The sequence below is a fragment of the Arvicola amphibius genome, chromosome 1 (genome assembly GCF_903992535.2).
Source record: "Arvicola amphibius chromosome 1, mArvAmp1.2, whole genome shotgun sequence".
NCBI classification, from domain to species: Eukaryota; Metazoa; Chordata; class Mammalia; order Rodentia; family Cricetidae; genus Arvicola; species Arvicola amphibius.
The window spans coordinates 137,762,151-137,789,541 of record NC_052047.1 but is presented as its reverse complement, the minus strand read 5'-3'; the positions used below and the strand labels follow the sequence as shown (position 1 = coordinate 137,789,541).

General features: G+C 43.1%; 1 protein-coding gene across 1 annotated transcript; it reads left to right on the top strand.

The window, feature by feature from the left end:
- Positions 1 to 1,559: 1,559 nt before the first annotated feature.
- On the top strand, positions 1,560 to 26,511 carry Mki67 (marker of proliferation Ki-67). Its single transcript, XM_038316269.1, has 14 exons — positions 1,560 to 1,671; positions 3,702 to 3,780; positions 3,869 to 3,984; positions 6,150 to 6,216; positions 7,909 to 7,954; positions 8,564 to 9,577; positions 10,940 to 11,115; positions 12,315 to 12,576; positions 12,663 to 12,781; positions 12,876 to 13,047; positions 14,876 to 15,031; positions 15,839 to 22,359; positions 22,965 to 23,387; positions 26,176 to 26,511. The coding sequence occupies exons 1-14, from the start codon at positions 1,580 to 1,582 to the stop codon at positions 26,230 to 26,232; spliced, it is 9,300 nt and encodes a 3,099-aa protein (XP_038172197.1). The 5' UTR covers positions 1,560 to 1,579; the 3' UTR covers positions 26,233 to 26,511.
- The last annotated feature ends 880 nt before the right edge of the window (positions 26,512 to 27,391 follow it).

Here is a 27,391-nt window from a genome sequence, read left to right as displayed (position 1 = left end):
CTGGGCTTTTGTGGGTTTTTTTTTTGTTTGTTTGTTTTTTCTTAATGAATTCCCTTTGGTAAATGCAATTCCGAGATGCTCTTATTAGGTGCCTTGCTTAGATTTGGGGATGAGAAAGTAACACCTAAGTGGTTAGAGTAGAGCTTGAATCCTTGCAGCCCTAATCAGGAAGGCTCAGGTACCCATTCTCAATAGGCTAATTAAAGAGGCAGGTAACAGGGAAAAGCAGAACAGGGAGATTTATTGAATGTGGCCCCGTTGTGAAAAGGAACAAAGAGGCACAATGACACCCTAAATATATTATATAAATATAAACCTGACCAGAGGCGTAGGTTTAGAGGCCAAGAGGTACGCTTAACTAATCAGTTTGGGTTTGGGTGGTCTAATCCTTCCCGGTCCCACGGTGAACTTCAGCAGAATCAGATTTCAGGCTTGTTCTTGGGACATTATGAGAAAAGGGCAGACATTGTTTATATCTCCCCAGCTGGGGAATTTTCACAACACCCTACTGGGAGAACACTGGTCCAGATCCAGAAACAGGAGGAGGGGGCATGGAAAAAGGGGTCACCAAAGGCATGGCTAGTCTACATTCACCTTACTGGCACCTGGTCCCAGAAAACCAGGATCCCGATTTTAAGGCATAGTCTTGCACAGGTTATTTTAATTGTCATGATTTTTCTTCCCTAACAGCAAAGCATTGCAAACTTAACTGTGCTGCAATAGTAACTAAGTAAGTGGTGGTTTCCTAAAAACAGTGCCACAGCCTCAGCGTTCACTAAGCAGAAAGGGAGATGTAGGATAAATGCAGCGCGCCCTCCACCCCATGTTTAAAACATCAGAAAGGTTGATACTGAAAAGGCAGGAGAAGCAACCTAAGGTGATGCAGAAACTGCAGAGGAAGAGTTTAATTTTAAAAAATGTAAAGCTCTTAGCTTTAAGCAAGACACGGTGTTGCCCGTGTATGATTTCTGGAGCGGGAACCTAAAGGTGGCTATTTACGGATCTCCATGCTTGGGTTCCCCGGAGCTGCAAAGCTGAGCCGCTCTGTCTGGCGGACCGGAGGCGGATCCCCACCCACCAGCCCCGCCCCGTCCGCCTTCCGCAAGACGGCGACGGCGGGGACTCCAGCCTCGCCGGTCGGCCTGGCATCTTGGCCACGCCCACCCGCCCGGCTCCGCCCCACCCACCCACCTACAGCCTGGCCTCCACCTCCGGCTCCGCCCCCTCTCATGTCACCCTTCCCATTGGTCTCCCGCTGCGCCGTCTGGCCCAATCGCAGCACTTAGCGCCAGATTTTGAACCGCCGTTTTCGTTTGAATCGGGCGGGCGCGGCGGGCAGACTTGGCGCGGGACTTCCTAGGAGGGCACTCAGGCGGCGGGCGGCGGGTGTGCGGGTCGGGGCGGAGCGAGGGGCGCGGGTGGCCGCGGTGGGTTCGCCGCGGCTGAGGAGCCGACGGCTCTGACGCGGACTGGAGCCGCTGAGAAGCGGTCCCGATCGGGGGCGCACAGCGAGCTTCACCGAGAGGCCACTCGGTCCTCGGCCGCAGTCGCTCGTCTCAGACTGACGGCCGGGCGGACCATGGCGTCCTCGGCTCGCCTGGTCACCATCAAGCGGAGCGGCGACGACGGCGCACACTTCCCGCTGACCCTCAGCTCCTGCCTGTTCGGAAGGTGAGCGCGCGCGCGCGGAGGAACCTAGGTGATCCCGGGACGCGGCCCTGTCGCCCTTCGCGCTTGCCCGGGTTGGCCCTGTACGGTGTTCGGAAGTCATGTTCCGGTACCGGGAGCTTCCCAAATGGAACCCGGGTTTTACATTCGGTGGACGCCAAGCTGACGTCGGTGCCCCGCCGCTCCCGCGCTGCTCGGGTGCTCCGGGGGAATTTCCCCCTTCTCTTCCCCTGCGGGTCGGATAATAACGCTCTGCCCTGAGGCCTTCCAAGCTGTTGCTTGCGTCGCCACTTCTGCCAAGCGTGAACCTTACGGCCCATTCTGCCGATTTTTAAATGTTACCCGAGAAGGTGAAAGGAAAGCTCGTCTTTCCTAACACCATGCAGATTGGTGATTATTGTTCAGATTTTTTGCTCGTCTGCTTAGCAGTAGACTAAGCTCCGAGGCAAGGGTTGTATTGATACTGATTACGTCCCCACGGCTCCATATGGTGCCTGACACTTAAGATCAGTCAGTGTGTGACATAGGGTGGGTGTCCAGCAGGAAGATGGAGATTTGGATTTGGGGGTCAAGGGAGAATGGTAGTTCTCGGGGAGACATTTGACAAGGTCTGGTGACCTCTTGTCACCCTGGGAGAGGTGTCTGTAGCTAGTATCGCTGAGTGAGGAGAGAGACTTGGTGTGTTTGACGGTGAACAGGACGTTGAGGAATTCCTTGGTCCACGTCTGTAGTATTTAGGTTAAGAAATATAGACTGTCGTCATCATTTCTGCTCAATAAAACTGGACTCTAAGATATATTCTCTCTGCCTTGTGTTTTGATACCCAAAGCCTACATTTTCTGGAGAGTTAAGGATGCTGTCATTTTCCATAGCTTTTTGTTGTTGTTCAAAAGAAAAAAACATTCTTGTCACAAGTGTCACTCATTTTGATTATTTTGCAATACTAATTAAATGTACTGTTTGCAAGTTTTAAAAATTTTGAAAACAATGTTTGATTGTGTGGTCTTTATAGGAAGTAAGACACTTACACTCTTGGGCAGCAATTCTCAACCTGTGGTTTGCGACACCCACCCAAAAGACCATCAGAAAACACAGATATCTACATTATTATTCACAGCAGTAGCAAAATTAGTTATGGAGTAGCGATGAAAATAATTTTACAGTTGGGGATGACCACCACATGAGGAACTGTATTAAAGGGTCACAGCAGCAGGAAGGTTGAGAACCACTGCCCTAGAGGTTCGTAGGAAAACGGTCTGTGGTGAGTGCCACCACAATGCTAGCTTCCTAGAAAGACAGTTTTTGTGGATTACTATTTGTAATGTGAGAACATTCGAATCTGTCAACATGGTGTGGTTTTTAAACAACGGTGAAAACCTCGCGTGGATTTACCGTGCGACATAGACATAGACAGTGACACAAGTGACTGAATAGCGAATGGGTGCTGGCGTAGACTGTTTGTATGTGAGGAAACTGAGGTGCTCATTACCATTCTATGCTAGTGCCTTTCTGTGTTCTTAAATACCCATATTGTTATATAAAGACATTAATTATAAAGTTCTCCTAAACTGATAATGAAGTGCTCCATTATTTGTGTCTTGTAAGGATAGCTGTTTATTTTATTTTTGTTGTTGTTGTTGTTGTTTGTTTGAGATAGGGTTTCTCTGTGTAGCCCTGACAGTCCTGGAACTAGCTTTGTAGACCAGGCTGACCTTGAACTCGTAAAGATCCTCCTGCTTCCACCTACCCAGTGCTGGGATCAAAGGTGTGCATCACCACACCCTGCCTAGTATAGCTATTTATTTGAAAGGTGATTGATTATGTGTTCTAGTGTTTTCTAATATAATTCTGAAGTACTTAGAAATTTTAATAATCCTTTATAGCTTCTTAGGCAGTACTGTGTCATTGTGTTGTTACACTTACAGTCTCTGGGTTAGTCACATTCTGTCTGGTTTTTTTTTTTTTTTGAGGTTGGTGGGGGTTTTTGTTGTTGTTGCACACACCCCATAAAAACCTTACTTTTTTTTTTTAAGGAGTATTGAATGTGACATTCGTATTCAACTGCCTGTAGTGTCAAAAAAACACTGTAAAATTGAAATCAATGACCAGGAGGTAAGTGAGTTTTGGAAATCAACTTTTAAAGCTTTTGGATATGATTTTAAGCAAATCCTTAGTATTTTCCTCTCCTCTCCAATTGTAGGCAATATTGCATAATTTCAGTACCACAAATCCAACACAAGTAAATGGGGCTACTGTAGATGAGCCTGTGCAGCTGAAGCATGGAGATATAATTACAATCATTGACCGATCTTTTAGGTAGGTGAAAACTAATGGGTTAATTCTAAATGCTGTGTTCTCTTTAATCATGAACTAGTACTAGTCCAGCTGTGGTCCTTCTTTGGTGTTGATGGGTGTTGGGAATATCTCATGGGGTGAGTGTGTGGGGTGTGTGTGGGGTATGTGTGTGTATGTACAGATACTTGCACCTGTGCCTATGGAGAATAAAGGACAACCACACAATAAAGGTGTGGTCCTCAGGATAGGTCCCTTTTTTTAATCACAGAGTAGGCTAGACTGGCTAGACAGCCAAGCCCAAGAGCCCTCCTGTTTTTGCTTTTCTAGTGTTGATGGCACATCTTAAAATTCCCAGCTTTTTGCCTTTAGAGAACAATTATGTTAAACTGAGGCTATTGGGCTGAAGTCCTAATCCCCCCATGACTGATGTCATTATAATGAGAAAAGATTAGCACCCAGAGTTACCTGGTGAGCAAGTACACAGAGGGGAAGCACTGTGAAGAGGCTGGAAGAGGGCTGCCAGTCAAGGAGGCCCAGAGGAAGCCATCCCTGCAGACACCTTGGACTTCCAGCCAGAACCGTGAGCAGCACATTTCTGTCACTTCAGCCACTCTGTGTTGTGATTGTGGCAGTCCTAGCAGACTAATACCACTACCACTAAGTCACGGACATTTCCACACGTGTCTTTGCGCTCTCTTTAATCACTATTCCTTTTCTCTTATTACTTATCTCTTAACATGGTATCTATAAGAGATAAGTATCTTTGGAGTCATATTACCTGCTGGTGGGCCTCTAAACACTATAACGTAAAACTCCATGTGTTTGTGCCTGACTGGTACTATTGTCTGTGTGTGTGTGTGTGTGTGTGTGTGTTTGATTTGCAGCATGTTGGGCGCCTTTGGCTTGTTTCTTCTCACAGTATGGGCATTTCATTAACGGTCACAATATTTGCAGTAATGTGTAAGAGTGTTCACAGTTTATTTGTTCTTGATGAGCATTTGAGTGATTTCCACTTGAAATTTGTCAAGGCTTTCTTTGTGATCAAATGTCCTCCTCGCTTCCTGTATTTGAAAATGGTATTCTGCAGCTACTGAAAGCACTGTTCTAACTATAGAGCTATTAAATCTCTATTATTAGTAGTTTTATATTTCCCTGCTTAATAGTTTAAGAGATATTTTGAAATCACCACTGAGAACTTATTTTTTTGAATTTCTTTATCACTTTTTGTTTTATTTATATTTTTTGATGCTACACTTGGTTATATGGTTGTGGACTCCTGGACATAATTCTAAATTATGCACAGAATTCTTTGTTGTTTAAAATATATTCTATTTTTGTCATTTTTTTTGTTTTTGTTTTTCGAGACGGGTTTCTCTGTGGCTTTGGAGCCTGTCCTAGAACTTGCTCTGTAGACCAGATTGGTCTCGAACTCACAGAGATCCACCTGCCTCTGCCTCCCGAGTGCTGGGATTAAAGGTGTATGCCACCACGCCTGGCTTGTCACATCTTTTGCCTTAGGATTCCTTTGGATGATAAATACAAGTAAACTCAATTCCTTTTGATTAGTGCTCACATAGCACAGCTTTTCTATCCCTTAATTTCAACTCTTATAATTCTTATGGCTTTTGTTGTTTCTGGGAACCTGCTGTTGAGTAACTTGTCTTTAAATATACTATTTTCTCAGATCCAATATCTTGATGGATTTACCCTTAAGTTCTCATGAAATGTCCTTTGTCTTTAATTTGACTTGATTCTTTAAAAGAGGCTTAGTTCAACAAGATGATACTTGGGAGAGGGTTCCAGATGCTAGCTATCTTTAGATCTTACATAGACAGCAACTAAAGTCAAATCAGGCTACTTCTCTGAGGTACTAAAGTTTCATTGTACACAGTAAATGGTTTTACCTATGAACTGACCACCAAGATCTGCCATGATCTAATGCCATCTTCCTAAGATATGCCTTTCCTCCAGAGAGATTGGGAAAAGAAGTCATCATAATTCTAAAGCATGCTTTGTAATTAGTTTTCTGTTATGTAAGTTTTTATTATAAAATTTTTTCCTAAACTAAACCAATTTCTTGGCTTAAGGTAATATTAGGAACAAAGCCTAAAGTTTGTTCCAGGGTTTCTATCTATAACCCCTGGACCTGGAGGTTCAAATCCTACGCCGGATTCTCTGTGTTGTAGGTATGAAAATGGAAATCATGAGGATGGAAGCAGATCAACGGGATTTCCAGGAAAATCATTTGGACAGGTGAGGGGAGATACTCAGGTTTGACTCTTTCTTTACCAGGATGGGAACTCATTTATATGTTTTAACAATTGATTTCTCACTCTTAAATTGGTGGCCAAGAATGGTTTCTGATTATAGCAGAAATATATAATAAAATAAGGAAATAAGTTGATTATGAACATAGTAAAAAATAACTAAAACCTTATTTTTTTATTTTTTATTTTTTGCTACTCAAAAACAGAGTGCTAACTTGGTCTTATACTCCACTAGACTCTGTTGTGATTTTACAAAAGCCTGTGGTTAGAATAGTCTGAATACATAGAAATTGAATGAAAAAAAGATATATAAAAGGAAGAATATGGCTGCTCCTAGGCATGATGGAAGAGGTATATTATAGATTTGAGACCATAGGCAAATTTCCGGGAGAGTCCAGAGTGAACATGGCCCTGAGCAGGGCTATGTGAGGAGAAAGGGAAGGGGAAAAGAGCCTCCCACAAAAGAGGGACAACTTGGGCCAAGAGCATAGCTAAAACAGCTGAGTTATATAGGGGCCAGAGTAGCTTGGGAGGGCAGCCTAGCCCTTGGGCTAGAGAAGTTTAGGGTAGTGGGTAGGGTATGCCAGCCAGAAGGATCTTGTAATGGGTACAGACAGGGATGCTGGGAGAACCTGGTAGCCAGCATCCACTTTGATAGGCACCTCGGCAATTTGTCCTGGGTTTGAGACCTAACAGAAATAAAAGATACAGCTCATGACTCGTTTCGGCTCCTATTCATTGAGCCTGTCTACCTCTGTGTGTCTAAAATAATTACATCGCGAAAACTGAGTGCTGAAGAAGCTTCCTAGTTTCTGGTGAAACTATGGTGTCTATAGTTTTGTGCCTGTGGTGACTTAGGAGATGGAAGAACTTAATTTTAACTTTGTGTCTTCCTTCATGTGATATTGGAAGACATTCTAGAAAATGTACTAGGGCTGGAGAGATGGCTCAGTGGTTAAGAGCATTGCCTGCTCTTCCAAAGGTCCTGAGTTCAATTCCCAGCAACCACATGGTGGCTCACAACCATCTGTAATGAGGTCTGGTGCCCTCTTCTGGCCTGCAAACATACACGCAGACAGAATATTGTATACATAATAAATAAATAAATATTAAAAAAAAAAAAACTAGCCAATACAGACCCCCTTCCTCTGGCATCCTCAGGCATCAGGCAGGGATGAGGTGTACACACAGGAAAATAGTCATACACATAAAATAAAATAAACATTTCTTTAAAAAAAAAATGTACTAGGAGAGGGGGCCGGAGGAGATGGCTTAGAGAGGTTGAGTGCTCTCTGTTCTTCCAAAAAGGGCCCAAGCTCAGTTTTTGGCCCCTATATTGGGCAACTCACAACTGCCTGTAACTCCAGCTAACATGGGATCCAACATTTTGTTCTTGCCTCCACAGGTACCCACACAAATGTGCCTAAACATACACACACACACACATAAATAAAAAATTAACTTTAAAATTGAAAAAAAGAAAGCTCTTAAGTCTGCTAAGAAAAGTTTAGGTCATGACCACTAACTTTTAAGTCACTTGGGTCTGTTTCTCAAGTATCTAAATGTCATGAAGAAGCACTTTGCTAAAGAATATAATTAATAAGAATATCTTCATCGTTTCAAAATGATCACACTAAGAAGGCCCTTAAATTCCTATTCTTATCTTCCCCAATTATAGGAACTGGTGCAGCAAGCCTCAAGAGCTAGCTTCTCTGATGATCCTGGTTGGTATTGGTTGGTTTCTGTTGTGGGACTGTCAGTATCAGATCATTATGACATTGGCAAGGGTGGGATCATGGGTACACAGGCATGAAATTCCTGGTCTTCTAAACTCTTAAGAGCCTGTTCCATTTAACATGCCAAACCAAAGCAGATAGATAGCTGGGTAACTTCTTCCCTAGTGCTTACCTTTTTAGCTGTCCATTTAATCTTGAGTTGTTGGTGGGATGTGTTACATCACTCGTTATTCAAAGTTAATGTGTTTTTTCTGGATGGAAACAACATTATAAGACAACTGTAAGGAATTAAGTAGTAGCTGGGCAGTGGTGGCGCATGCCTTTAATTCCAGCACTTGGGAGGCAGAGGCAGGCAGATCTTTGTGAGAACGAGGCCAGCCTGATCTACAAAAGTTAGTTCCAGGACAGGCACCAAAAACTACAGAGAAACACTGTCTCAAATCCAAAAAAAAAAAAAAAAAAAAGGAATTAAGTAGTTTGTCAACTAAATGAAAAGCTAGGTTATAAGGCAATCTAAAATAAGGTACTGGATTCCAGAAATGTTAGTCATTGAGAAAATGTTGAACTTCTGTTTCTTATTTCATATTTGTTGCCAAGATGGGAAAGGTCAAGATGCCAGCGCTTCAAAAACCACTGCTTCAAGAAGATCTTTGGTGTATGCCAAGAGGCTCTCTGGAGACAGTTCTGCCTCAGGTGGTTCAAAGGACAGTGTTACCCAAGATCCATCCAATACCTGTTCTTCAGGGCATGTAGAACAGCACAGTGGCAGAAACACAGAAGAGCCCACTTCTGATGTTCTTTTTAAGAAGTCCAGGGCTGCAGGGAGCAGTTACAGGGAACTGAAGTCTTCTCCTGCACAGAGCCTTAGCAACAGCAAGAAAAATGAATCTCCCTTTGAGAAACTTTATCAGTCAATGAAGGAAGAGTTGAATATAAAATCACAGAAACAGTCTCGTAGGAAGTCAGAACCACAACCTGAATGTGCAGCAGGAAAAGAAATGTGGGAGACAAAGTTATTGGTGTCATGCAAGTCAAGAGCAAAATCCAGTGGAAGCACCCCTGGTCCTGCAGTCTCTTCACCCAAAGTAGGAAAGATCTGGACTGAGGACCAAAGTAGTGCTGTGGGGCCTCTTCAGACTTCCACAGAGGCTCTGAGTTCCAGCTTCTCGCTCACTGAGACAGCTAAAATGAAGACCCCTTTGCGGAATTCACAGCAACTTAAGGATGAAGAGTCCCACGTTAATGGCAGAAGAGAATCTGTGAATCTGAATGAAAGTGAAGGTGCCAAGGCAGATTATAAGATAGTCACTCCTAGGAAGCCGGAAACTAGAAACCAAACTCCAGTGAAAGTTGAAGGTGCTGCCAGCCCTGCCGGTAAGCCAGAAAACCTCTCTTCCAAAAAGAGGAAGAGTCTTCCTGCAAAGATAGAAGTGCTGTCTGTGGAAACACAAAGCCAGTTCTCTTCAACTCATCACCTTGCTTCAGACGAAAAGAAAACTCCAAAGGATTCCTTCAGCAAACCTGAGAAATTGGCCACAGCAACTAGGCAAATTTATTCTGGGCTACCTGGTCTTAGTTCCGTTGATATCAGCAATTTTGGTGACTCCATTAGTAAGTTGTTTAACTGTAGATCTACTTTCCCTAATCAGTTAACATCTTCCCTGTATGTTATGAGTTAACAAGGTGTATGGGTACTGAAGATTTTGCCTTTTATAAGGAGTGATAACAGAGGTGGTGTAGCTAGCTAGTTTAGGAGGGAACCATATCACAGGAACTACGTCAGGAAAAATGTGCTTTTCTTTTACAAAGTAAGGGGTATAATCATAACGGCTTTTTACTTACTGCCTGGTTCTGAATACCAGTTGTATTTTGTGAGATTGGTTCTTGGGAATAAACCAGGAGCAGTCCTTTGACCATCATTGAACATAGTGGCCCTTGGATGTTCACAATCTTTTCAGTCTGTTACAAGCACTTTATTATAGACACTAAATGAACTCAGTTTTCTACACCAGCAAAGTTCTACATGCTTCCAAGACATTAACATTTTGTTTTTAAATTTTTATATCATTTACTTATTTGTGTTTATGGGGGAAAGGGAGTGTAAGCATGTGCCATGATCTTGGGCAGGAGTCTGAGGACAGCCCGTAGGGGTCAGTTCTCTCCTTTCACCATGGGCCATATTGGTCCTAGGGATGACCCTGAGGTCCTTAGGCATGGCAGCAAAGCACCCTTACCTGCTGAGCTATTTCACCACCTAGAAAAAGCTTTCTCTTTATCTCTGTTACAAACAAGAACTGACAATCCAAGGCTACATAGTGATTAACCTTGTGGCATCTTCCTACATACCTGTTTTGTGCTGGCTTACAGAAATAAAATGTCTCCAGACTTCAATACCACAACCTTTATATTAGGAATAATTTCTGCCAGTGGCCCTTGGTGTGGCTATCCCTCAGTAACACTTGCACGCAACAGCCAGTATTCCATTGAGCTTTATAATGGAGTGTCTGTCTTGGACAAGGGGTTTATGTAGACTGCTTACGAAGTTGTATAACGGGGTTTGGGTTGCATGAACTGTCCAAAGGCACTACCTAGAGATTTGTTCTTACTCATATAGTTTACTCATAAGGCAAGTCTTGTTCTGGTCTAAGTATTTATGTCTTACTGAGTTTCCCCAGGCCATTGCTCAGGGTCTGATTCCTCTGGTGCAGATCCCTTTCTTAAGCTATTTCATATGCAATTTCCTGTTTTAAGGAGAACCCTGGTTCTGTCCAGTTGAAGTGTAATGCATCTGGTTTCTCTTGAAGTCTTTTAAAGGAAGTTCTGAGGCTGCTCTGCTTTCATCTGTTTTATGAATAAGGGTGTCATGTTTCAGTATCTCCTCAAAGCCTTATTTCTAATGCTAGTTTGAATTAAATCCTAAGTCCTGGCATGTCATTTATATTGCTCTTTTCATGTTTGTATTCCTTACTTCAGACAAGAGTGAGGGAATGTCTTTGAAGAGAAGACGTGTATCCTTTGGTGGTCATCTGAGACCCGAGTTATTTGATGAAAACTTGCCTCCTAATACACCACTCAAAAGAGGAGAAACACCGACCAAGAGGAAGTCACTTGCCTCTCAAGCTCCAACAGTCCTGAAGAAAATTATCAAGGTAAGCTGAACAGTCACATTGTGTTTATACCTCGTGGCTCACAGATTGTCCACATTCCACCCAAAACCCAGGTAGAGGTAGAATGGCAGTTGAGACCTTTTTTCTACCACTTACCTCATGCTCAGAAACAACCATATGGGCTCTCAGGTGGTTCTTCTGGGAGGTGAGGTGGTATGCTGGACACTTTCCCTTTGAAGACTATGATACACCCACAAGGCCATATAACTTCCTGGGTCACACAGACACCATTTAAAAGAATCTGAAGACAGTAGCATATGAAATCACAGGTATTGGGTTTTTTTTTTTTTTTTTTGGTTTTTTTTTTTTTTTTGGTTTTTTTTCGAGACAGGGTTTCCCTGTAGTTTCTAGAGCCTGTCCTGGAACTAGCTCTTGTAGACCAGGCTGGCCTCGAACTCAGAGATCCGCCTGCCTCTGCCTCCCGAGTGCTGGGATTAAAGGCGTTCGCCACCACCACCCGGCACAAGTATTGTTTTGTTTTCTTCTGGAAGTATAAGGGCATTGAGGTTGCAGGAGGGATAATCTTTGCTAAAACATCTCTCTTCTGCACATTCAGCTCCTTAGACATTTGGCCCTCTTTTTTTTTTTTTTTTTTTTTGGTTTTTCGAGACAGGGTTTCTCTGTAGCTTTGAAGCCTATCCTGGAACTAGCTCTTGTAGACCAGGCTGGTCTCGAACTCACAGAGATCCGCCTGCCTCTGCCTCCCGAGTGCTGGGATTAAAGGCGTGCGCCACCACCGCCCGGCTTGGCCCTCTTTTTTATTGCTTTTCCTTGGTATGGCTGCATAGCTCAATTTCCTAAAAGGGCTTTGGTCAGCTTTATTCTGTTAGTCCCAAAAGGCCTGGTAGGCCTGCTTAATCCTTTCCTACCTTGAAGTCCCACCTCCCAGAAGTGAGTAGTCTTTTTTATGCAGACCTTGGGGCTGGTGTTGACTGGGCTGAAGTCAGTGCCTTGTTTAACTGAGTGATGTCCCCATTTCTATCTACCAGAAATACCTTAGTTCAGACTCCTCCGATGCGTATGTTCCTTTCCTTTGCTTAAATGAACGGGACAATTGGCCCTTTCTTATCCTTGAAAGACGGGCTTTAAAAGCTACATGGTTTGTTGTAAAGGTTTCTGATAGACACTACAGAGACGTTGCATCTTGGTCAGGTTTCTCATAAACAATTCTGCCTTGTCAGGAACGGCCTCAGTCACCAGGGAAACGAGAGTCTCCTGGAATAACTCCACCAAGCACAAATGATCAAAGCCGCAGATCAGGCAGGAGTGCACCTGCTTCCAGTGGCAGCAAATCCTTACCTCAGACAGACATTCCCAAAAAAGCAAGCAGGAAGAGTGGCAACCTGCCTGCCAAGAGAGCATCTATCAGCCGAAGTCAGCATGACATTTTACAGATGATCTCCTCCAAAAGAAGGAGTGGTGCTTCTGAAGCCAACTTGATTGGTTAGTGATGTCCTAGGGGAAATATTTCAAGCTTTATTGTTTCATGCTGAGTTTTGAAAAGTTTCACCATATTTTCTTTTTGACAGTTGCAAAATCATGGGCAGATGTTGTAAAACTTGGCACGAAACAAACACAGACAAAAGTTGTAAAACATGTTCCTCAAAAGCAGGCGAGCAAAAGACAAAGAAGACCTAATACTCCCAAGGTACAGTGTTCCAGCCATGTACCACTTTTACTCTCAGCTATCTTAAGCATATTGTTCATCTGTGATATTTTGTCTTTCTCGTTTTTGTGTACAGAAACCTACAAGCAACCTTCACAATCAGTTTAGCACAGGCCATGCAAACTCTCCCTGTACCATTGTAATAGGAAGAGCTCAGATTGAAAAAGTAAGCATGCCTGCTCGGCCCTACAAAATGCTGAACAACTTGATGTTAAACCAAAAAATTGACTTCAGTGAAGATCTGTCAGGTAAATACAACCTAAATGCCTGTAGTCACAGCCTTCTTGGCCCTTTTGTTTGTGACTTCCTTAGTGGTGGTTCTCTCCACCCCATCCCACCCCACCCCTTACAACCACCTGAGAACCATAGCTGGGAGCTCAGCAGCAGTGAATGTGACTACAGTCGAGCTAGCTTTCTGGTGTCATAATATTCAAAGATGAAGTGGTTTGGGAGTAGAGGGCATGTCTCTGTCTATTTGGGGGTTCTGTGTCCTACAGGAATCAGGGATGAAAATCTCAAGTTCATACCCTCTGGTGAGCTGCATGCGTATAGAAAATGGAAAGGTGTTTTGTGGTGTGAGGGCAAAGGACTCCTTTACTAACTTTTAGAGGAGTTGCACTGATGATAGCTGACCGCAGGGAATCGGTGGTTTAGAGCAATATTAATGCTTCTTCAAGATTCATTTTCTTTCTACAGAGCTTGCTAAGAGGAAGCCATATAAGAAAGTTCTTTGGAGCCATTGATAATTGAACTGTTTCCACTCTGCTTTAGTAGCAGTGAAAGTGTGACTGGCTGCTTAGACTTACTCTCAAGAAAGCAGATTTATTTCAGGTTCCTCGATATGTGATAGTTTCTGGTTGTACAATTTGGAAGAGAATACTTGAACTGAGCAGGTAGAATTTTATTTTTATTTCTTGCAGATTAGGAATTGAAAATGACCAACCACCTCAGTGTATAATGGTTGCGAATAGCCCCTAAAAGAACTGCATTTGGATCAATTCACTTATCTTTATAAAAGTAAAAAACAAAAGCAAAAACGTAGCAAAGTGTAGTGTGTGATCATAAATTATGAGTGTGTGATGAAAATATATATTATTTTAAAAACTCTCAAAGATAAATAAGATTTTAAATACACTATTCTTGAGACAATGGATTGTCTTAAATGTTCCTTTCTCCTAGACCCATTCTTGTTGTAGACAGCGCCCCCCCCCCCACATACCCTTTTCCTTTTTTCTTGGAACAGAGTCTTAACTAACCAGGCTGGCTTCAAACCCACAGAGATCTGCCTGCTCCTACCTTCTTAATGATACTATGCCTGGCTTGGCAACTTCCATTTTAAAACAATAGAAAGTAAACCCTTTCAAGTATTTCAAGTAAGACACAGAAGGCTATGGAAAGAGACTTGCTTAACAGACTAGTGTGGATGGGACCTCAATGGTGTCCAGACCCATTCTGTGGTGAGCGCCAACTCAACTTTTCATTCTGTGTTGGCCACAAGACAGGAGCATGGTACACTGACTTTTCAGAAAGTTTAATCGTTCATGGAGTTATGTCACTACTGCCTTTTTATTTTAAAGTGAATGGGAATAGCACTTAAGTGTGTGCGTGTGTGTGTGTGTGTGTTCTTGATAGCACTGAAAATGGTCAATGTTCTGTCAGTATTCTAAAATGTGGGCACATATTATTTGTATATAAGATTAGATCCTGAGAAACCTCGGATTTCTTGAGCATAGAACAAGGCCCTTAGGTTGTGGATTCTTGGTGAATATCTCCTGAAAAGAGGTGCCCATATCCAGCTTTTGTTCCCCTGCCAGGACTTATTTTTGGGAACTACTTTAGAAGACCACAGTGGTCAACTAAATCACTTGGTTTCCTTTTTCATAGGAGAGGGTTAAATAAACTATAGATATATTTGTCTTCTCATTCCCCCCCCATTTTTAAATGAGCATGTTAACAAAATCCTTATTTTAATGAAATGATACATACCTAGAATCTGAGAGCTTCTCTGTCATCTAACTTGTCCTGTATGAGGAATGGGATAATGTAAGCCATGTTTCCAATATTTTCCTTTATCAGGACTAACTGAAATGTTCAAGACTCCAGTGAAGGAGAAGCAGCAGCAGATGAATGACATGGGCTCCATTCTCTCCAATTCAGAGAATTTACCTGAAAAACAGTTTCAAGTAGCTAATTCAGGAGACAAACCTCTGCCTTTCACCTCAGAGATTTTGGGTTGGTTTATTTGTCTGTTACCACTCTTACACTTTTAATGGGAACTTCAAGATGCTTTTTTTTTTTTTTTTTTTTTGACAGTACTGTATTACTTCTTTACAATAGCTTTTTCTGGTGAGATGCATTTCCACCTTCTCTGTTCTGTTTTTCAGCAGTCTTTTTAGTCTTACTAACAACAGTTACTGACCTAGCTTTGTAGAAAGAACTACTGACTCAGTTAATACGCTCCAATGATGTCTGTGTGCTTTTAACTTCTTTGTTAAAAGATGATGGAAGCACAAACAGCACACTTGACCTGTCATATATAATTACACAAATTAAGAATTACTGCAAGGATAGAGATACTCAATTGGTAGAGTGCTTGCCTGACATGCAGGAAAATCTCAGCTCAGTTCTTAGTTCCTTCAAAAACTTGGTGTGGTGATGTCTATAATCCCAGTACTTGGGAGGTGGAGGCAGGAGGATCAGAAGGTCATTGTTGATTACATATAGAGTTTGATAATGGACCCATAACATACACAATAGAACCTGTTACTTCATTAGTGAATCAAGACAATAACTTTCTGATGTTTCAGAATAATTGCCTGTATTCAGATCCACATTACATGTCATGGCAGCTTTTAGAAGACATTTTGCAATGGCCCTGCTTTATCATCAAATAACATTATAGAACAGTTGTTAGATCATCTAGTAGCTTCTTATATAAGAAACAAAATTATTTGTTCTTATACACTTCCTAAAGATAAAATACTAAGTAGATGGTGAAAATAATACGTTTATTGTATAATTATATTGTGTTTCCTGTAGGAGAAAATGTGCTCTCCAGTACTCAGAATGCAACAAAGGAACCATCTGATAAATATTCTGCAAGTCCTACCTTAAGACGGAGAAGCATCAAAAATAGAAACACTGTGCAAACTCCTGAGAATGTCCAAAACATTACTCACCTTGAAAAGAAGACTCCAGGCTCTGTGACAGAGCCTCTGAAGACAGTATCCAGTGTGAGGAAGTTACGAGGGTCTAGAGAACTCAGACACACACTTGCAGAAAGTATGAATGAAAGCACAGAGGCAGACCTTGCCAAGGGCATCATAGTAAGATACTTAAGGAGGCCATCACTTCAAGGACAAGAAGTGGATCAACAGGTACAGGACAGTGAAAAGTGTTCACAAAGATTCAAGGAAAGTGTTGAATTAAAAGAAGATCCAGAAAAAACATCAGCTATGAGATCAAGTGCCAGGAAGCAGAAGCCAGCGAAAGACTTAATAGGAAGTCAGATGGTCACTCAAACAGCAGCCTGTGCTGAGGAACTATTTAATCAAGAAAAGAGAACCACAGAAAAACCAGAGGAATCCATGCACAAACAAAGTACACCAATATGTGATGGTCAGAGAGCTACAAAACAGACAGTGGACATGAAGCACTGGCCAAGGACTCCTGATAGAAAGACCCAACCTCTAGAAGACCCAGCTAGTCTCAAGGAGTTCTTCGAAACACCAAACTGCAGAGACAAACCAATAGGAGATAATAAAAACAAAGTCCTTTGCAAACCCCCACAACCTACAACAGATAACACCAAAGCAAGCACAAAACCATGGCACAGCACATCTGGGAAGAAAGTAGACATGAAAGAAGAACACTCTGAACAAAAGAAGTTTGTGCACATGTCAGGAGGAACCAGACATGCTCCCAAAGTTCCAGAACTTGCTCATGGGGGAATTAAAGCTTTGAAGGAATCTGAAAATCAAATGCTGGACCTGACTGTAACTGGTAGCAAGAAGCCGGTAGGAAAAGCTAAAGAGAGGGCTCAGTCCATGCAAGACCTGACTGGCTTTCAAGAACTCTTTCAGTCACCAGTCCCTGGTGACAAAATCACAAAAATGTCCAATAAATCACCATTTCCAGAACTGGCCAGAACCCCAGCAAGCATTAAGAGACTGTCTAAGACAGGTCTTGGTAAGGGGGATGTGAGAGAAGAGCTTTCAGCGCTTGGGAAACGAACAAAGTCGCCAGGCAGAGCCTCACACACACCCACAGCATCAGAGCTAGAAGAGAATGATACCACAACCTTTGTAGAAACTCCAAAGCAGAAACTGGATTTCACAGAGAACTCAACAGGATCTAAGAGAAGGTCACGGACACCTAAGATGAGGGCTCAACCCCTAGAAGACCTGGATGGCTTCCAAGAACTCTTCCAAACTCCAGCTGGTGACAGTGACCTAGTGACTGTTGGCAAAATTACAAAGGTGTCTTTGGAATCTCCACAAGCAGAGCCAGTCAGAACCCCAGCAAGCACAAAGAGACTGTCCAAGGCAGGTCTTGGTAATGCGGATGAGAGAGAAGAGCTTTCAGCACTTGGGAAACGAACAAAGTCACTAGGCAGAGCCTCACACACACCCACAGCACCAGTGCTCGAAGAGAATGTTACCACAACTTTTGTGGAAACTCCAAAGCAGAAACTGGATTTCACAGAGAATTCAGCAGGATCTAAGAGAAGGTCACGGACACCTAAGATGAAGGCTCAACCCCTAGAAGACCTGGATGGCTTCCAAGAACTCTTCCAAACTCCAGCTGGTGACAGTGACCTAGTGACTGTTAGCAAAATTACAAAGGTGTCTTTGGAATCTCTACAACCAGAACCAGTCAGAACCCCAGCAAGCAGAAAGAGACTGTCCAAGGCAGGTCTTGGTAACGCGGATGAGAGAGAAGAGCTTTCAGCACTTGGGAAACAAACAAAGTCACTAGGCAGAGCCTCACACACACCCACAGCACCAGTGTTTGAAGAGAATGTTACCACAACTTTTGTGGAAACTCCAAAGCAGAAACTGGATTTCACAGAGAATTCAGCAGGATCTAAGAGAAGGTCACGGACACCTAAGATGAAGGCTCAACCCCTAGAAGACCTGGATGGCTTCCAAGAACTCTTCCAAACTCCAGCTGGTGGCAGTGACCTAGTGACTGTTGGGAAAACTACAAAGGTGTCTTTGGAATCTCCACAACCAGAACCAATCAGAACCCCAGCAAGCACAAAGCGACTGTCCAAGGCAGGTCTTGGTAACGCGGATGTGAGAGAAGAGCTTTCAACACTTGGGAAACGAACAAAGTCGCCAGGCAGAGCCTCATGCACACCCACATCAGGAGTGCAACAGGAAAAAGGAATAAAAGAAATTATGGAAACTTCAAGTAAGAAACTGGAGTCTTTAGGAAATTTAACAGGGTCTAAGAAACAGTCTAGAACACCTAAGAAAGAGGGCCAATCTCTAGAAGACCTACCTGATTGCCAGGAGCTCTTCCAAACACCAGACCATAGTAGTGGCCCATTGGTTGTTGGCAAAACCAAAAGAATGTCCTTTAATTCTACACAACCAGATCCTGTCATAACCCTAAGAAGCATAAAGAGACAGTCCAGGGCAAGTATGGGTGAAATGGAAGTGAAAGAAGAATTTTCAGAATCCGAGAAATGCCAACAAATAGAAAAGGCCATAGACACACTCCAAGTATCGAATGATAGCAATGTCATTAGAGCACCGAAGCAATCTGCAAAGCGGAAACTGGATTCAGCAGCTAGTTTGCCTGGCAGCAAGAGGCTACGACGTGCATCTAAGGATAAGACACCATGCCTGGAAGACCTGAGTGGTTTCCAACAGCTTTTCCAAACACCAGTCCATTCTAAGGATTCACTGACTATTGGTGAAACTTTAAAAATGCCCACCAAATCTCCACAGTCAGGACCACTTAGGAACCACACCAGCAGAAAGAGTCTGCCCAAGATCAATCTCAGGAAAATAGATGTGACAGAAGAACAGAAGAAGGAATCACCAGGCAAAGACCCCACAGCATCAGTACAAATGGATGAAGGAATACAAGCAATTAGGAAGACTTCAAAGGAGAAACTAGAGACTGCAGCAAGTGTAATTGAGTTTACAGGACAGAGAAGAGCGCCTAAGGTAAAAGCTCTACCCCTGGAAGACCTTGATGGCATCCAAGAACTCTTCCAAACACCAGGCCACAGCACTGATCCAGTAATTGGTAACAAAAGAACAAGTATATCCTTGAGATCTCCACAACCAGGAATTGTTAGAACCTCACAAACATCAAAGAGACTAGCCAAGACAAGTCTTGGAAAAGAGCATATGAGAGAAGAGATCTCCTCAGTGAATATGCTGGGGTGTGCTCTAGGAGAGATTGTACACACATCCAGACTTCAAGAAGATGATGGGGGAGAGAACAACGATCTGGAGGAATCCAGAATTCTGACACTGGGCCCATCAGTAAATGTAACTAGCAGCAAGAAGCAGCGAGGGGCACATAAGAAAAGGTCTCAGTCCCCAGAAGGCATATTTGATCTTCAGAAACTCTTCCAAACACCAGCTAGTCATAAAGACTCGGTGACTGTTCATGAAACTACAAAAATGTCTTTGGAATCTTCAGAACATTTCAGAACCCCAGCAAGCACAAAGAGACTGTCCAAGGCAGGTCTTGATAAGGCAGATGAGAGAGAAGAGCTTTCAACACTTGGGAAACGAACAAAGTCACTTGGCAGAGCCTCACACACACCCACAGCACCAGTGCTCGAAGAGAATGTTACCACAGCCTTTGTGGAAACTCCAAAGCAGAAACTGGATTTCACAGAGAATTCAGCAGGATCTAAGAGAAGGTCACGGACACCTAAGATGAAGGCTCAACCCCTAGAAGACCTGGATGGCTTCCAAGAACTCTTCCAAACTCCAGCTGGTGACAGTGACCTAGTGACTGTTGGCAAAATTACAAAGGTGTCTTTGGAATCTCTACAACGAGCACATATCAGAACCCCAGCAAGCACAAAGCGACTGTCCAAGGCAGGTCTTGGTAACGCGGATGTGAGAGAAGAGCTTTCAACACTTGGAAAACGAACAAAGTCACCAGGGAGAACCTCACACACACCCACAGCACCAGTGTTTGAAGAAAATGTTACCACAACCTTTGTGGAAACTCCAAAGCAGAAACTGGATTTCACAGAGAATTCAGCAGGATCTAAGAGAAGGTCACGGACACCTAAGATGAAGGCTCAACCCCTAGAAGACCTGGATGGCTTCCAAGAACTCTTCCAAACTCCAGCTGGTGACAGTGACCTAGTGACTGTTGGGGAAACTACAAAGGTGTCTTTGGAATCTCCACAACTGGAATCAGTCAGAACCCCAGCAAGCACAAAGAGACTGTCCAAGACAGGTTTTGGTAAGGCAGCTGTGAGAGAACAACTCTCTCCGCTGAATAAACGAAGGTGTTCAGCACAGGAAGTCATGCATGTACTCAGACTTTCAGAAAATGATGTCACAGGAACCAAAGATTTAAAGGAATCTGCAGCTCAGATATTAAACCCAGCAGTGAGTGTAACTAGCAGCAAGAGGCAGCAAGGGGCGTGTAAGAAAAAGTCCCAGTTCCCAGAAGACCTGTCTGGTCTCCAGGAGCTCTTCCAAACACCAGGCCATGACAAGGATTCATTGACAGGTGATAAGCTCCCAAAAATGCCCCACAGATCTCTGCCACCAGAGCCAATAAACACTTCAGTAACCTCACAGAGACAGTCCAGAACTAGACAGATGAAAGTTCATGAGAAAAGTGAACTATCAGGAGACAGAATGCTTCCACAAGTGTCAGAGGAAATCATGGACATAGCTAGAGTACCTGAATGTGAAGAGAAGGGCATTAGAACAAGGAAGCAATCTGTAAAGCGGAAATTGGACACAGCAGTCAGTGTGCCCAGCAGCAAGAGGCAACGATTTGCCCGAGCAGAAAAGGCACAGACCCTAGAAGATCTGTCTGACTTCCAAGAGCTCTACCAAACTCCAAGCTTGGCAGTGAAGCCAGTGACTGTTGACAAAACCACAAAGATGCCCAGCAAATCTCCAGAGCCTGTGGATACAACTTCAGAGACACAGACAGGAAGACGACTCAGGAGAATGGGTGTGACGAAAGAGCCTCTAGCACAAAGAAAGACTACAAGAGTGTTGCGGGAAACCAGAAACACATACAAAGAGCCTGTGGGTGACAACAAAGATGTCAAAGAGTTTAAGGAATCTTCAATGCAGAAACAAGACCCAGCTATAATTTTAACCGGCAGGAGGAGTCAACCAAGGACACTTAAGGAGAAGACCCAACCCTTGAAGGAGCTGCCCAGCATCCAAGAGGAAACAGCCACAAGAATATCTTGTGAATTTCCACAACCAGAAGAAAAGGAAACCTCAGCATCCTCAAAGAGGCAGCTCAGAATACAACTGTGCAAAGAAGGTGTGAAAGAAGAGCCCACAGCTCAGACAAAGCCACGAGGCAGGGTAACCAGGAATACACTCAAAGAGCCCATGAGTGATAGTGGAAATGTTGAAGAGCTTAAGGAGTCTACAAAGCGGAAGATTGACCCAGTAGCAAGTGTGCCTGTCAGTAAGAGGCCACGGAGGGTACCCAGGGAAAAGGCACAACCCCTGGAAGTGACTGGACCCTTAGAACCAGTCCAAATTCCAGGTCACACTGAGGAATTAGCAAGTGATGAAAGACCCACAAGGGTGCCCTGTGATTCTCTACAATCAGAGCAAGCAGACAACCTCCAGACCTCACCAAGACGTCTTAGGACAAGACGCGGGAAAATAGAGGTGGACCAAGAACCTTCAGTAGTGAAAAAGACAGTGCCAACATCAAGGCAAACTACGCGATCCCGCAAGGTCCCTGAAATTGATGACAAAGACACCCAAGCTTCAAAAGAGTCTGGAGAGCAGCAATTAGAAACAGTTGCCAATGTAACTGGCAGCAGGAGGCAGCTAAGGGCACATAAGAATGAGGTCCAACCTCTTGAAGTCCTGGGTGACTCCAAAAACATAATTCAAATATCAGAGCACACTGAGAAACTAAGGCATGACACCAGTACCCTTAAGAGCACAATACAGCAAATGCCAGACCCCATAAAACCTCTGAGAACAAGCAGAAGAGTGCTAAGGGCCTCTAAAGAGGACACTGTGGAAACTGTGGAAATGTCAGTGGATACCAGAGATCCTGCAGAATCACAAAGCAAAAGCAACACTTTTCTGTCCCCCAAGAGGAAGTCTGCAAGAGATGGAGGTGGTCCAAGAACCAGGAGGTTGTGCTTTGTGACTCCAAAGCAGGAAGCAATAGATGAGAAACCTGCACCTAAGAAACAGAGGGCTGCTCCCAGCAAGAATCATGTGTCACCTGAGCCTGTGAAGATGAAACACCTGAGAATCATGTCAAGCAAAACTGAACCAGTGGAAGAGCAGATTAGCAATGTCATGAAAACAGAAGAGGAAGCCCAAGTAGAAAACTCAACCCCTCCAGATCAGGTAATGGGGATGGACATAGTGGGTGCATAGCAGGGCTTATTCACAGATGTGTTCATGTCCTTTGGGGATTTGTACAAGGAATAGACTAATGCCTTAAGAGTTTTCCTGCCTGGAAAAGAGCTAATTAAAAGTGGCTGTAGTAGTTGTCAGGGACTGAATGAATTGCATGTATTTTCAGTTTGAAGAATCAACAAAACAGGTGGGCAGTGTAGTTCTGTGTATGTGACAGTATTCTAATAAGAACACAAGTGCTAAGGTTGGAGCATACATCCTTGAGAAGGAATGGCATCCATCAAAGATTGCAGGCCCTTGTTCCTTGGTTGTCTTTAAAAGACCAGAAACTCATTTACTGCCTGTATGATGGGCATTCTTCAATAGTGTGAAATGAAATATTTTGATATGATTATCACCCCGAATTTATAATTTATCAGAGGTGATTTTTTTTCCATAGGAACAAAGTAGCTGAGGCATTGTCTTAAATATCTTAGATGACTCTTGGTAAATTAATCAATATGAAATTTGTGGTCCTTTAGTTTACTTTTTTATTTTTTCCTAATGGATCTTGAGATTTAACCCATTTTGTGGTTGTCTTCTCATTCCCTTAGAAAATGCCTCTGCCCTCCAGATCCCGACAGAAAACCAGTGAAAAACATCCAAGACCCAAGGTTGGTGCATCTACAGAGAAGGATGGGATGAAGACAAATGAGAAGACCATGAAGAGCTCCCAGGAGACAGAGCTGCAGAACACAGATGATGGAGCCAAGAAGTCTACATCTAGGGGCAAAGTCAGTGGGAAAAGAACGTGCTTAAGGTCTGGAGGACAGAGCGAGATTCCCCAGCCTCGTGCAGCAGAGGAGAAAACAACTGAGACAGGTGCAGAGATCTTGAAGACTCAGAAAGAGAAAGGAGTCTCTGGAGATTCAGATGCCAGGTCTTTGAGATCCAGAAAAACTGGAGCCACTTTGGACAGTGAACCTAACCCAAAAGTAACTCGGGGTTCCAAGAAAGATATAAAAGTTCCAAAAAAGGTAAGCTGCTTTTATTTTACATTCTGCAAGACTGGGAATCTTCTGATATTTATGCTCAGGTTGCAAAGGCAAATCAGAACACGCCAGCAGCTCCCAGCTATGCTAGTGGGAGAAGCCATCATCCAAACCACATACTTTCTTGTGTGTTTTGGTAATTCCACTTTGAATAGTGAGTTATCTTATGAAATATTTTATTCCAGAAGATCTGTGCATTCATCTAATGTCACTCTCTGATGCTTGTAATGGTGCTTATCATGGTTATAGATGATAAGCCTCTCTAGGTCAGCAACACTTAACTAAGAAAAAGGTGGCCTAGGCCTCCAAAGTCGTCCTTTAAGACAGCTGAATAGGGGCTGATGAGTTGGCTGAACAGTTAAGAATACTGACTGCTCTTTCAGAGGAACCAGATATAATTCTCAGGACTCATAACCACCTGTAATTCTATATCCAGGGAATCTGATGTTTTCTGATTTTGAGCACCAAACAAGCACATGGTCCACATATATACATGAAGGCAAACCACTCAGATATAAAATGAATAAGTCTGGTTAAAAATAAATAAATAAAAAGGCAGAATAAACCCAGAATTGGCTGTCTCCTAGGCAATAGAAGTAAGTAAATTTTATTCAGTAAGGAGTATGTTTTTTTTTTTACCACACAGAATCTAAGTACTCATGTGTTGTCAGGGATTTGCACTATCCCTAGTGTCATGGTTACACTGTATTGTAGGAAAACTTAAAGATAGGGTGGGCATCCAGGACAGGCTCCAAAGCCACAGAGAAACCCTGTCTCGAAAAACCAAAAAAAAAAAAAAAGATAGGGTGGGCAGTTGCCTTTGTGGGAGTGATATGCAATTGCTCTCTGTTGTCGGGGGTTTCTGTCCTGCCCGGTTCCCACAATCGTTCCCAAAGTCCCAAAGAAATTACACAGAGGTCTACATTAGTTTTAAACTGATTGGCCCATTAGCTCAGGCTTCTTATTAACTCTTATAACTTATATTAGCCCATTATTCTTGTCTATGCTAGCCATGTGGCTTGGTACCTTATTCAGCGAGGCAGTCACATCTTACTTCTGTGGCTGGGTTACAACTGCAGACTAGGACTTCCTTCTTCCCAGAATTACCTGTTCTCATTGACCTGCCTCTACTTCTTGTCTGGTTGTTCCGCCTATACTTCCTGCCTGGCTACTGGCCAATGAGCATTTATTTAAAATATAATTGACAGGATACAGACCATTGTCCCACAGCACTTCCCCTCAGCCCTATAGGGTTAACAGTGCATTTCATGTTCTCACCCTAAATAGGAACTATAAGCACATATTCATAATTTTGAAAGTAGTATCTTGTCAGAATGAAACGGAAGGAGTAAAAGTTAGTCTTTCCTTTGATGATCCTGAACACAGCTGCCAAGCCCTGAAGGTGATCAGGCTAGGTCGTCATGTCATAGTACTCAGGCCTCTTCTCCTCACTTCCAAGCACCCAGGGGACTCTACACATAGTAAGTTTTTTCCAGGGCTGCATTCTTTGCTGTCTGCCAGTCATGTGCTTCTGTGTGTCCATAGACGCAGAAACTGCATATGTGGGGTATATGTATTTTCCAGGGGTCCATGCTGCTAGAGTGTTAGAGGAACAAGCCTCTCACCTGATGTGTGTGCTTTTCTGTCATCATGTGTAGTCAACCATGTTAGCAGCTACCTGTCACTGTCTTCAAGAATTCAGTAGCATTAGCATTCACATACCAAGATCTTCTATCCACGTTGAACCTCCTACTTCTAGAGTTCCTGTTTTGTCTCTCCTTTTCTTACTATTCATGATCACCCATAAAACTGCTTCTAAAGTATGCCCAGCATCACCCTTGACTTTTCCTAATTTGTGCTGGGTGTGTCTTGTGTTTATCAGTACGAGGATTTCTGTTCATTTGCTCTGAGAGGCTTTTGGCATCTTTTACTTTCTATAGATTTGATCCCTATCAGGTAGATCTCCCTACTGCCTTAGAAGACTCACTATACTCTTTTTTTTTGGGGGGTGGGGCGGGTGGTTCGAGACAGGATTTTTCTGTAGCTTTTGGAGCCTATCCTGGAACTAGCTCTTGTAGACCAGCCTGGCCTTGAACTCACAGAGATCCGCCTGCCTCTGCCTCCCGAGTGCTGGGATTAAAGGCGTGCGCCACCACCGCCCAGTGATTCACTATACTCTTGCAGCCACATGGGGGAACTCAGGACACAGTGACTGTCCTGTCTGTGGGAAGCTATCTTTAGGACTCTTAAGTTTTCATCCAGGCCACTTTCAGATTCAGTTTTTGATGCTTTCTAACTAGTGAACCATGTAATATATGTTAGAAACTTATGAAAGAGCACAAAATCTAAGTTTAAAAAGCTAAATAAGAAAATATTTAGGGGAAAACAGCTTTAAGGTAAGCATTGTAAAACTAGTTTCCAACTTTAATTATTTATTTTTTAAAAACACTTTTAGGTTCTTTTTTCAAATGAGTGTTTTGTCTGTATGTATGTGAATCACGTGCCTGCTTGCAGCACTCAGTCAGAACAGTGTATCCAATCCCCTGGATGGTTGTGAGCCATCATGTGGGTGCTGGGAGTTTAACTTAGGTCCTCTGCAAAAACAAACAAACAAAAAAAAGTGCCTGTAGCTAATTAGCCATCTCTCCATCCCTCAAGATTTAGATTGGAAGACCTGAATGACACCTAGTAAGAACTGGGGGTTTGTAGAGTTAAACTGATCACAAAAGTTGTTTCTTCACATTATTTAGGAGTTGTTTTTCCTCCCATACAGGATGAAGACATTGTATACACCACAAAATTAAGGACAAGAAGTCAGAAGAATAGTTAAAAGTATGTAGCAAAGATATTTAAGAAGGAAAAATAAATTTAGCCTAATGATAAATTCCAATGTGGTTTTCATCTTCAATGTAAAGACAAAATGTAATATAATATACTGCCTGTGTTTAAGGAAGGAAGCTTTGAGCTTTCGTGGTTATACTCTCTTCAAACCCCAGTGAAGATCATGAAGGGGGTCACCAGGATCTCAGAGCAATAGCAATTTAAAAGTTTGGAGGTGTGCAGGCCGAAGTGTGGCCCTCTATCCTGTACAATAAAGCTTTGAAGTTAACTGCCTTCTGTGGTCTCTGTGCGACTACATTATCATATCATCTGCTTGTGTCCTCGGTCAACGGCAAAGGTAGATGTCCTATGTCCCTCCACTGGCCAGATTCTCAGTATACATTAGTTGTGTGGTTATAGCAGTGGAGCTTCCACAGGATAACTACACAATGGAGCATTTGGTTTGTAATCTGATCATTGGTCATTTTATGAGTTGGCTTGATCCTTTGGTCTTTGCCCTAACAGCTAGGACAACAAGGATGTCTGGTGAGCCCATCTTCATGGACACAGCTTGCTCTGTTAGAGGGGGCTTGGTACCTGTGCTTTTCTTGTTTGTAATTTTTTATTTATTTTATTTCATGTTTATTGTATTTTGCCTGCATGTATAGCTATGTGAGGGTGTCTTGGAGTTACAGACAGTTGTGAGCTGCCTTGTAGGTGCTGGGAATTGAACCCTAGTCCTCTGGAAGAACAGTCAGTGCTCTTAACTGCCAAGCCATCTCTACAGCGTACCTGTGCTTTTCAATAGGCATCTATACTAAACAAGTTGACTACCTTGCCCATGGAACTGTTGCTATTGGATAATATGCCACTCTAGTTTTCCATGATAGCTTGTTTCTATTTGCTTTTTCTGACCTCTTGCCTGGCAGCATGAGGCTTTCACCCACAGCCACCCTAGCATTTGGTATGAGATGAGTATTTCCCAAATCTCTTATCCCTAGACTCCGTTTCAGACCATGGTCATAACTTTTTATCTCCACTATGCTTGTTGCATATCCAAATTTTCTACCTTCCACCCTGTCCCTTAATCCCCTTTCTGTGTTTTCCAGCAATCACACATCATTGTTTCAGGCTGTTCATTGGCCTCCCTTGCCAAATGGGGTGATGAT